At 38.2% G+C, this 12,917-nt stretch overlaps 1 protein-coding gene across 1 annotated transcript in view; it reads left to right on the top strand.

Annotated features, from left to right (window-relative positions):
* agmo (alkylglycerol monooxygenase) overlaps positions 1 to 12,917 on the top strand; it is a 135,062-nt gene that overhangs the window by 19,610 nt on the left and 102,535 nt on the right. Inside the window, 1 exon segment of the mRNA NM_001011313.1 lies at positions 7,906 to 8,057. Coding sequence (NP_001011313.1) covers positions 7,906 to 8,057 — 152 coding nt within the window.

The raw sequence follows: 12,917 nt of genomic DNA, 5'->3' as shown, positions 1-12,917 counted from the left end.
GACCTGCATATTGCATGTGTAAAGGATGTAAATGTAGAGAAGAAAAATGTGAAGACCTTAAACCACTAATTGCATGCACATGTCCATTAGATCAGTGTTTTTCAAACACAAACCTTAAGGTCAAATTATGTCATTAAGAAGGATGTTTTTACAGAAAGGTTACCATCCTTGAATAATAGAAAACCAGATCCACAGAGCAGTCCAAATAGAAAGAGGGCAGCTTCTTGCAGACAGGCAACAACTAGAAAAAAATGGTATCAACCGAAATCTGGAAGCACTGTAAAAAAAATCCGGAACTTGCAACCAGCCGTCTGGAAGTCAGACTATTGAAAACATTTTCTCCACTTCTTCTATCTAGTGTACACATCTGTTAAATCTGATCTACCCAAGCAAGTTCACATACTCCATACTCCCAAATAATGAGAGAATTGACAGCACATCTTTTGATAGCTAAGTCCTAAACACAGAATTATAGACTATACTTCAGGAACATTCAGAAGGACACACTTAATTTGACTGTTTTCCAGTAACAGAGTAGATAACTCTGTTGATGTTTTTTTTTTCTTTATAGGAAATCTGCCAGACGGCCACATTTTATGAGTGTAAAAGACACCCAGACCTTTCTGGACATTATAAATTTTGAACCTGGTGAACTTATGTCTTTTTTATATCTAAGCTTTACTACTTAAAGGGGTGGTTCAACTTTAAGTCAACTTTTAGTATGTTATAGAATGACCTGTTCCTAGCAGCTATGCACGTGGTCTTCGTTACTTATTTTTGATAGTTTTTTAATTTTTTTGTCTCCATTTTCTGAGTTTAAATGGGGGTCTGGGGACTCCAGAAGCTAAAAACTATTACTCTTTGAGTCTGCAATTTTATTGTTATTATTACATTGAATTACTTATCTTTCTATGCAGGCCCTTTCCTCCTTACATTCCCATCACTCATTTAAACCACTGCCTGGTTGTTAGGGTAAGTATCACCCTAGCTACAAGATAGCTGCTGAAATACCAAACTGAAAATCTGATGAACAATACATCTACATACTTTAAAAAACAAATGATGTGGCCAATTGCAATTTGTCTTAGAATATCAATGTCTACATCATACTAAAAGGTATTTTAAAGGTGAACTACCCCTTTAAACCTGTTCTTTTGGGTTTAGTTTGAGTTATCATTAGAAGGTCTTTCTGCCACATTACCCACCACTATTTCTGTTTATCAGTAATACCCAGTTCTGTGGATTATATCAGTACTTTATATTTTACAGTTTTACATCATTGGTACATGTTTAGTTACTCTGTTAGATGAACTGTTATAGCCCAATGAAGCAATGACACCTATAAGAGGCACTCAGCTCTTTCTTCCATTCAGTCATTTAAAATACCCATTTGCTAACGGGGACACAAATACATGTAATAAATGTAGTCATAATTCATAATGTCATTATTTGATGTTAGTTGATGTTTAGTCTGTAAATTATAATGTTAATGTAAAAATTGTATTACAGATCTGAGATTTATTTTCCAGAATGGGAATTGGGGTTTTCTGGATAAAGATTTTTTCCACAATGGGAGCACCATGCCTTTAGGTTTCTAAACAAAATGTAATAATTTAAAACAAAACAATGGAATTATTTTACCATCACCATGGGTTTATACTGGCTTAGTTATTATAAGTAATTCAGAGAAATCAGTCAAAATAGGACTGTACTAGGATTTTTTTTTTGTTTCTTTACAATGGCCCCAATATATGTGCAGCATAGTAATACAGAGTTTTAATAATGTGTAGCCGTGTTCATGTCCTACAGAGCTGGCCAGCAATTTTCTAAAGAAATACTCCTGGGTATATTTTTCCATTTTATTGCCTTGGCCAAGGTAACTGATTTCCCTTTCAAGTTATTTATTGAGAGACACTTCTTTGTCATATAAGCCTGACTGCAAGCGGAATTCATTTACCTCATCACACAAGGTCAGTATATCATTCATCCTCCATACCAACCAACACCACAGTTTCTGCTTTGGTTTCATGTTCCTGACAGTTAGGAATATTTGTAGAAGATACAGTAGAGTAGAATGTCAGTAGCCTCCTGGAATGCAAAATGCCTAGGCGCGAATCAGGCTGGAAGTTGGATAGCTATGTAATCTCTTATCCAATGCCACTCAAAAAAGTGAATAAAAGTTACTTTTAAAAGCAATACTTTAATTAAAATTTGAAGACAGCTTACTGCAGGCAACGCAATTGTCACATTTAATGACAATTAAAAGTATGAACCACATCATACCAATTATTTACCCAATTATTTACAAAGTTTTTAGTAGGACAAGCTAGTCATTGCAATACAGTTTTTGTAAAATACAATCCAGAGCTAAATGTAATTATAGACAAAGATGTACCTTGGATTACATCCACCTCCATCAACTTAATGGTATTTAGCAGCAATATAACTAGTTTGTCTCAGATCCCTATTTCCGTATGCCGAGAAGGGTTTTTGAATAAGATTGAATAGATTGATATTTCTGCTGCAGAAAGAGTCTTATTGCCTGTAATTACAAACTGACCTATGTGGGTAGTGTTTAAATGGCTTCCTGTTGTGGAAGCAGCAAGCACATTTGCAAACTGTTGACTGCATCTGGTAACAAATTCCCACACCAATGGCAAAGGCCTTGGCTTATTATTAAGTCCTTGTGACCAAATCTGGTTTGCAGTATTTCTATTGCCTCAGTGTAATTTTCCTTGGATACGGGCAGCCCAGAAATAGCAGTTGCAGCAGCACCACGCATGTATGATTTCAAATAGTTAAATTTATCAATTTCTGACAGGCTGCTGTTTTTGTGAATTGCTGTTTCAAACTGTCTCCAGAATTCCTGCCAGTGACTGATCTCTCCTGAAAATGTCCCAATAATCAACGTTGGAAGTTTCACTGTGTTATTCTGAGATGCTGATCTGGATTGGGGGACAGCATAGCTGGCTGCATTATTCACTTCCTCCCTGTCTCTTTGTATTGCACGTGTAATTCTGCTTTTCCACATAACAATGCGATCTGGACTGTTTCATACTCTGCCTCAATCTCCTCTGCAGAGTTTATCAGAGCTTCAATGTCCAGGACTGGGACCCCAGGGACCCACCAGAAAACCTTAGACCACAGACCCACTCTCCAATCTATTTTTCCTCCTTTCCTCACCCAACCACTTCATTCTCCCAGTCTCTTTTATTTACACGCTAGCATCTATTCTTCTATCTATTTCTCCTCTTTGTTCCCATTCACAAATAGGGAATGACTAGAAATAGGCCAAATGGTCAGGAGCAGGAGGGCCCACTGACACCTGGGCCCACCGGGAGTTTTCCTGGTATCCTGATGGGCCAGTCCGACACTGTGTAGTTCCACACAATCCCTTGCTTTTAAAAACTTTATTTAGGAGAGATGCATATCAGCAATGTTAATCAGTAAAACACAGAAACATGCAGCTACAGAGAGAGCTCTCACACAGTAACAGGAACAGGAACTAAAGATCAAGATCATACCACCCCCAGAACCAATAGCAATCACTTACATCACACACAGGAAATTGCATAGTAACATATGGCATGTGCATTCTGGGAACTGTAGTATTCTGTATAACATAACTAACTAACAGATCTGTAATAAAGATTCAACATGTGAATAGTGTTTAAATGGCTTCCTGTTGTGAAAGCAGCAAGCAAATTTGCAAACTGTTTACTGCATCTGGTAACAAAGTCTCACACCAATGGCAAAGGCCTTGGTAGCTTTATCATAAGTAGTGCATTTCCCCTTTATAAGAATAGTAGGTGGCTATTTGGGGGCAGGGGGTTTTGACTAGCACCATTTAGCAAGATCTAATCAATAAAGGGGTGAAAAGGGTTATTATTTATTTATATAGTACCAATATATACAGCTGCGCCACACAAACATTTCTCCTACCCCAGTGAAGCTTACAAAGTTCCATCAGACAATGTAATAGAGAACTCTTAGCACAAAGGGAAAGTATGTCCATTCACTTAACAGTGATCCTGGTATTAAATTCTTGCTTACTGATACCCAGGAAAGACAGTCACATACGTTGTAAAAGATATAAGCTATGATGCATGCCTGGTAATATTTTTTTTGTTGACATGTGCTTGTAAGTGTTGGTGGGATGCCAGTAAATGTACAGTAGATTAACTGGTGTAATTAATTTGGATTTCCTATTCATATCTGTCCATATCTGTCTGAAAAGCGACAAGGTCCCTAAAATATCTATGTGCCTATATGAGATGAGTTTTTGAACATCATATTGCATATTCATCTTAAAACCTTGATCAAATTGTATTTAATGCTACCTATGCAGTATGTGTGCATGTATATGTCTCATTTTAGCAGATAAGCACAAAAAAAGGTTTCATCATGATGTTTAATTGCCTCTCAAAAAAATTTAGCTGACTTTTATGTTTTACTTAAAGCCAGTTTTTCTTGAGTGCATGACTTACTGAGCGCAATAAAATGACATACCACCGAAGGCAAATACAAGATAAAACAGAGCCTGTAGCTGGTGCGTGTTAGGCATGTTTCAGATCGATTTGTGTCAGCACTATTATGTTCGGTGACAAGGCTGTAAATTGAAGGTCTGTTTAAAGCCTGGCACCTGTGCAGGAAATAGGAGATTTTAGTTACTGGCAGTTTTACTTTATTTTGTAAATGGCAAAACTTATGTCTACCTATTATCCCCTCATGCCAATTGAAACCATACTATAAAAACCCTTTCCCCCTGTCTGCAACCAGATTTTCCTCTGGTATAAAGGCTTTGTAGTTCTTTTTGTTATGAGTTGTGATATCTACATTTGCTAATGATCAGAATTTTGTCTAACAACATTGAATAACAGTATTTTCCAGCATATTTTGACCAGTTAATGAGAAGCAAAGCTGAATATACAGTGCATGAAATGTGTTAGCTGGAATACTTGTTATCTGGGGTTTTCCATATATGAGGGTTTTTTCTGTAATTTGGAGAACCATGTCTTTAAAGCTATATGATTACATCAAAATATAAAAAAAAGGATGAGGATTGTTTTACTATAAGTATGTATATGTACAAGCTTAGTTTTTATCAAATACACAAGGGTACTGTCTAATTATTACAGAAAATAGCAAATCCATAAAAAATATAATTTGCATGTTTAAAAGGACTGTAGGGGAAATGGCAATGCCTATTTCAGAGCTTTGTGGATGGCAGGTTTCTGTATAATAGATCCCATAGCTGTATATTATTCGATAAGCCAATGTATAGGTAGTTTTCTTGACTCTTCCCCTTTCTGCAGCTTTTGTGCATTTTTTTCTAATGCTTTGGCTGTTTGCAAAAAATCTAAACTCGCAAGCGAGAGCCAGATAAAGCACACTGTATTTTTAGCACCTGTGAAATATGGTGACTACCTCTATAGCCACTTCTTTTCTAAAGCAACCTTTTTTTTCTGTTAAATTGTTATTTTTAACTCTTTGAGCGGCTTTTATATATCACAAACATTTTAGAGAGGTTTGGGGCTCCCTGAGAAGAAGGTTTAATGTCAATATATTTTCATTAAATATTTATTTTAAAATAAAGTGATTGAAACAGAAGGTATCAGAGTCTGTTTATGATGCCCCAGACACAAATACTAGGGTGAAAAATCATGCTGCTTAGTACTCGTTCAAGAAGCACTGGGATCCAGGGTTTTGCTGCACACTGCACTTCATTTTTTTGTGTTTAAAAAACTTGAATTCGAGTTATGGTTAGAAAACTCAAATGTCTTGTATGTATTAAGAGCAAACAATTAGTGATGAGCAAATCTGTCCCATTTCGCTCAGCCGACAAACTTCGCAAAATGGCAGAAAAATTGGTAAAAAAGTGAAAAATTTGAGAAATGCGTTTGTCGTGTGACTTTTTTGTCCCCATCTTGATGCAACTTTGCCTATTTTCACATGACTGTGCCCAATTTTACACGCAGCTATTTTTTTCCGCTGAATTTTCACAGAAGTTTTGCAAAACAAATCGCCAATGGTGAAATGTGGAAATTCGCTGTGAATCCATGCCTGGTGAAAAAATTTGCTCATCACTACAAACAATCCGAAAACTCAAATGTAAAACTTTGCCATCTAAAAGCTTGCAAGTTTTTATAGAAGTCAATGGGAGCTGTCCTAGGCAAAGTCAAGCCATATTGTCAATTCGAGTCTATGAGTTTGGTATTCAAGTTTAAGAGTTGTATTCAAGTTTAAAACTTGACAATTCATGTATTCAAGTTACTTTTAGTTGCACAAGTTTACCACTAATAAATAAGCGAACACTCGATATGCAAGTTTAATTCATTTAGAAAAACAAAAGTATTTTTGACTTAATACCACTGTTGTGGCGGTCTTAGGGGCACATTTACTTACTCACGAACGGGCCGAATGCATCCGATTGTGTTTTTTTCGTAATGATCAGTATTTGGCGATTTTTCGGAAAATTGTCGCGACTTTTTCGTTGCCATTCCGAATGTTGCGCAAAATCTGGCAACTTTTTCGTAGCATTACACCTTGCGCGAAAAGTCGCGACTTTTTCGTAGCCTCCGCGCCGAGTAGGAAAGATTCGGATTCATTCAAGCTTCAGTACGGTGACTTTTCTTGGGCCAGGTTGGAGCTGCAGAGTGCCATTGAGCCCTATGGGAGGCTTTCCTTGGGCCGGGTTGGAGCTGCAGAGTGCCATTGAGCCCTATGGGAGACTTTCCTTGGGCCGGGTTGGAGCTGCAGAGTGCCATTGAGTCCTATGGGAGACTTTCCTTGGGCCAGGTTGGAGCTGCAGAGTGCCATTGAGCCCTATGGGAGACTTTCCTTGGGCCAGGTTGGAGCTGCAGAGTGCCATTGAGCCCTATGGGAGACTTTCCTTGGGCCAGGTTGGAGCTGCAGAGTGCCATTGAGCCCTATGGGAGACTTTCCTTGGGCCAGGTTGGAGCTGCAGAGTGCCATTGAGCCCTATGGGAGACTTTCCTTGGGCCAGGTTGGAGCTGCAGAGTGCCATTGAGCCCTATGGGAGACTTTCCTTGGGCCAGGTTGGAGCTGCAGAGTGCCATTGAGCCCAATGGGAGACTTTCCTTGGGTCAGGTTGGAGCTGCAGAGTGCCATTGAGCCCTATGGGAGACTTTCCTTGGGCCGGGTTGGAGCTGCAGAGTGCCATTGAGCCCTATGGGAGACTTTCCTTGGGCCAGGTTGGAGCTGCAGAGTGCCATTGAGCCCTATGGGAGACTTTCCTTGGGCCAGGTTGGAGCTGCAGAGTGCCATTGAGCCCTATGGGAGACTTTCCTTGGGCCAGGTTGGAGCTGCAGGGTGCCATTGAGTATTATGGGAGGCTTCCAAAATCATGCTAAGTCTGAAAGTTTCGCCCGCTGCTTACGAGTGCTCAATACGAAAAAGTCGCGACAAGATACGAGCGCATCGTAATGGCTACAAAAAACTCGTGTTTTTTCGCGCAAATCGTATTGGTAACGAAAAAGTCGTGACAATTTCCGAAAAGTCGTAAAGGCGCCGAAAAAATCGCAAAAAATACGAAAAAGTCGCAAAATGTTCGTTTTCCAATCGGAATTTTTCCAATTCGGATTCGTGGGTTAGTAAATGTGCCCCTTAGAGTATATGTGAAAAGGTTGTTCAAATGCGTTTGTATAAAAAGCATTATGTCCCTTTATATAATAAACAACCACTAGTAGCTTGTGATGGTTATTTTTGCTTTCTTCAAATACATTGTGTATACCCCATATGTTATAAAAGGCACAAAGATTTCAAATGTTTAGTAACCCATAGCAACAAATAAGATGTTTGCTTTTAAAAAGCTGACCACTAAATGCTACATTTCTGAAATAAAGTGATTATGTTTAATAGAGTGTTTATATTCTATTAATACAGTGTTGCATTTAGAGGAGTTGAAGTGGCCTCTTACATCTACATATGGAACAACTACAGACTGATTGAGCTGCCTTGGGATTCTCCATGGACATGGTGGTTGACGTTCCTTGGCGTAGACTTTGGATACTACTGGTTTCATCGCATGGCTCATGGTAGGAAATATTCCAAATTGTGGGTTTGTTCCATATGAATAACACACGGTACTAAGTAATGCAGAATATGTTGGTGCTTTATAAATAAATGTTAATAATAATATAATAATGTGAGCATTACTTAGTACTTTGTGCTTCACAGCATGGTTTTTAAGAATGCTTAAATGCAAAACTGCCATTCATTTGATATTAAATGCTTTTAGGTGTCTACCTCTGCAAATTCTGGGAAATGTAATCAGTTCAATTGAAATAATCCTCATAAAACATTTGCCAGTTTTGCTTCTATTCAAGCCAGCAACCCAGTGCAGGACTTAACAAGATTTGGTATAGAACTGTCACCAGCTTGTTGCCTCAGAAAAAATCTTTGGTAAAAGTTATTTCAACAGTGGTGTACCCGGGGGCTTATACAGAAATCCTTATGAATTAGGTACATCAATGTAACCTAGTACTTTGACTCGCTTATGAGCTCTATAGCACTGGCACCTCCTTCCTCCTGTATTGCTATATAAAAATATACTTTCTTACATATACATAAAATTACAATGTATAGGAAATATATTTAAAGAATATATTTTGCATGCCTACAACTCTATGGAAACCATAAGAAGTAGTACAATAACAAAGAAAACAGCAATGTATCTTTTTCCAAGCTCTCTTGGGTTTTCAGCTGAAATAACGGATGGTTTCTGGACGTATTGAAAGGAAATGATGAGTTAGATTAAGTATCCGCATGGAATGAAGCCAGATGTATTATTGTTAGATTTTCAGAAATACATAAAATATTAACTGTGCCTTTCAAATGGGATGTGTATCTATAAAGATTTTTTTTTAACATGGGGAATCCTGACTTATTACTGGTGTTGGAAAAAAGGCAATTCTTTTACAGTATTTTTTAGGTATTTTGTAGACTTTTTTCTTTGTTCATCTCAATTTAAATCCATCTAACCAACTGGGATATGGTAAGGGAAACAAGTTCTATGATATTTGGCTGACCCCCTTATTGCAGGGAATGTTACAACAAAATGCTTATAAAATATCTTATATATTATTACCAATTTTTATTTTTTAATTTCATTGCATTGCATAATTATTTAAACTTTTCCTAATTTCTATGCAATTTTAAATGTAAAAATGATCATTGTTAAAAGCTGGCTGGCCACCGCTTCCTTATAAACACCGATAGCCCTCCTATTGTGTTATATCCCTTTGCAAGAAGCATGAAGGCTACACTGTCAGAACAAAAAGACAATATATAGAAGTCAGCAGAAATAAAAAGGATAGGAAGATAGGGAGTATGAACTTAATTTCTCATTCATCAAAAGAGAACTACAGCCCCCCCCTCCCCCAGGTATAAAAGCCCCCTTAACTGGCCTGTATCGACCCCCCTCACCTCTCCGTTCTCACCTAGTCTATAACTCTAAAAACTGGCTCTATAGAAAAACCCAACCAAAAAAGGGAGAGGTGAGGGGGGCTTTTATACCTGGGGGGGGGGGGGGTGTAGTGCTCCTTTATAATGACTGAGCAGCTCCTAATTATTATTTGTGTGCTTTGGGACATCAGACACAATTAGGAAAACATAATGCAAAGCTATGAAGTCTTAAAATCATGAAGAAGTCCTGCAACATGTTGGGGAAAAAACTTAACACATTTTAAACATTAAATCAAAAAACAATGTAACAACCTTAAAGGGGGGTGTAAAATGATATCAATTCTTGCCACAGCTGCTTGAGTAGAACATCTGTTACACGTGACCCTCTTTCTTAGCTGTGCTTTCACTGGGTTAATGGAGTATGAATGGAGTAAGATTATTGTAGCTGAACTGTAACTCAATTATTGGCATCATTAGGTGGCCAGTGGTTCTTTAGGAATAATAGATTTATTTAATGTCAAATAAAGAATAGAATTGTGTTTCTTGTATATGAACATACAGAAATCATTACATTCAGATGCAAAGTGGCACATTTACTAATCCACGAATCCGAATCACGAATGGGAAAAAATCGTATTGGAAACGAAAATTTCGTAAGATCGCAAATATCATGAAAATGCTTACGAAAAAATCGTATTAGTCACGATAATATCGTATTGGCGATCCGAAAGTCATGAAATTTTCGTACCGAACAATTGTAAACAGCGGTAAAACCTTTCCGATTTTTTCGTGCAAACGTCCGAAAAAGTCGTGCGCCGTACGAAAAAGTTGTGCGGACGCCCCGAAAAATCGGCGAAAATACGCTCGGAGCGTTCCCATGAACGCTCGAGCGTTTGTGCTTTTGCCACATCAGGGCCCCATCCTTACCACCTTCTTTAAGGCACATGGTAAGAACAGGGCTGATGTTGATCAGGCCCTCGCCAAACAGAAAATATTGTCAGTTGTGTCCTATTGGCTATTGTTTTTTTATTTAATTTTAGACATCTTACCGCCTGGAACATTCCCTTCCCCCCTTTCCCCCGGTTATTAAAATCCAATCCATTAATCACAAGCAGTTCTGAAAAACGGACAATTTGATTTTCCCTTTCACTTTTTTGGCTCACGGGCCACATTTACTTACCCCCGGGCCAGACCGGGCCAGGGCGGGCAGGGCCAGGCCAGCGTTACGCCCCCTTAGTCTGTTTAATTCCGGCCCGCCAATGACACCAAGTCTCGCGTGATGAGACTTGGCGTCGTCGGTGGGCCCGGATTAAAAAGGCCAAGGGGCCGGACGTGGCCTGCGGGCCATAGTTTACCCACCCCTGGCTTAGTACTATAAATGACAAGGAGCACTGCAATTTTACTCTGCATCTATGCTCAATATGTTACTCTGTCATGATTGAAACACTGTTTTGATATTCTTGTCATTCAAAAGCTGGATTGTTTATAAAACCCAATAAAAATTTCAAAAATTAAAAGAACAAGGCTGAAGCGCACCACCTGGTTTTGAAGCTGGCACTCTCTGCAAAGAGTAGCACACCCCTGGGTGCAAGTGCTCTTAGAATAAGCACTAAGGGATGGGTTCTTGTAACCGTTAGTGCTCTTGCAACTTGGGGCATCTTTTAATGTGTTCATAGTATGACCCACTGCATACTGTTTATGCCTTCTAAAACTAAGTGCAGCAAACATTGTGCATTACAAACAAAATGACCATTTGTAAGTGAATGATTTAAATGCACAAATAGCCTGAGAGCATCTTCACTATCTCATGTCCTGCTCAAATCTACTTGATTAATCTATATGCAGGTATCGGACCCCTTATCCAGAAACCCATTATCCAGAAAGTTCCGAATTACGGAAAGGCTATCTCCCATAGACTCCATTCTAATCATATAATTCACATTTTTATAAAGGGTTTCCTTTTTCTCTGTAATAATTAAACAGTACCTTGTACATGACCCCAACTAAGCTATAATTAAATCCACTAGGATTGTTTTGGCTCCAATAAGGATTAATTACTGTTTAAATAATTTTTTTTAGCAAACTTAAGGTAGGAGATCTGTATTATGGAAAGACCCCTTATACGGAAAACCCCAGGTCCCAATCATTCTGGATAACGGGTCTCATACCTGTATTATCATTTGCATTGTTCACAAAAATAGGGTTTATTTGGTAACATAGGTGCATAATCTTTCCAGTTTGGTTACTTGAGCAACCAATCAGCACTGAGCTTTGATCAGTGTACTACAAGTTAGAAAATTAAAACAAAGGTTTGATTGCTTGCTGTAATTAAACAGTTTAAACCACAGTCAATCAAAGATGCATTTAACACAAACTGTGATTGGCTCTGGATTAAAAGAGAACTTCAATGTGTCTGTATGAGTAATGCCACCTTTGTTATATTTAGCCTCTCAAAACCTGTTTCATATTTTATGAATGAATTTAAAAAGCTGTAAATAGTAAGATTTTGGCTCCCAATTACAAAGAGTTTCAAGGGAAAATAGTTTAGCTTAACTAAGCTTAGATAGCTTTCATTCAAAGGTACTTTGGGAACATAGGAAATATCACAGATATGATATACAGAGACTCTGTCAGGGAAGAAAGTGTTCATTATACAGTCTCTCCTATTAAATACTAGGAGATTACAATCTATAAATTATTTACAAAGCTGAATTATATATTCACTTAATTCAGCTTTTTAATTAGAGTTCTTACATAGTAACATAGTAAGTTAGGTTGAAAAAAAGACTCCTGACCATCAAGTTCAACCTTAATGCCTATATATAACTGCTAGAGTATCCAGAGGAAGGCAAAAACCCCAGCTGAAGCCTCTCTAATTTCCTAAATTCCTTCCTGACTCCAAGATGGCAATCAAACCAGTTCCTGGATCAACTTGTACTAAGAGCTATCCCCCATAATCCTGTATTTCCTCACTTGCCTCAAAAGCCATACAGCCCCTTCTTAAAGCTATCTAATGTATCAGCCAGTACGACTGATTCGGGGAGAGAATTCCACAACTTCATAGCTCTTTCTTCTAATCGGAATGGACCTTGTGTTACATGTAAGGACCTACTGGTAAATAAAGCCTTAGAGATCCCCATATTTATGTATACATAGTTATCATATCACCCCTTAAGCACCTCTTCTCCAGTGTAAACAACCCCAGTCTTTCTTTATAACTAAGACTTTCCACGTCCTTTACCAGCTTATTTACCCTTCTCTGTACCCTCTCTAACTAATTAATGTCCCATTTGAGCATTGGGGAACAAAACTGAATGGCATAATTTAGATTGGGTTTTACCAGCACTCTGTAAAGTGGAAGAATAGCCCCTCCCCCAAATCTATGCCACTTTTAATACAGCTCATAACTCTGTTTGCCCTTGCAGCTGCTGCCTGGCATTGCTTGCTACAGCAAAGTTTATTATCTACAAGGACTCCAAGGTCCTTCTCTA

This window comes from Xenopus tropicalis, chromosome 6 (assembly GCF_000004195.4).
Source record: "Xenopus tropicalis strain Nigerian chromosome 6, UCB_Xtro_10.0, whole genome shotgun sequence".
Taxonomy (NCBI): domain Eukaryota; kingdom Metazoa; phylum Chordata; class Amphibia; order Anura; family Pipidae; genus Xenopus; species Xenopus tropicalis.
The sequence above is the reverse complement of the archived record's forward strand: the minus strand, read 5'-3'. Positions and strand labels throughout refer to the sequence as shown.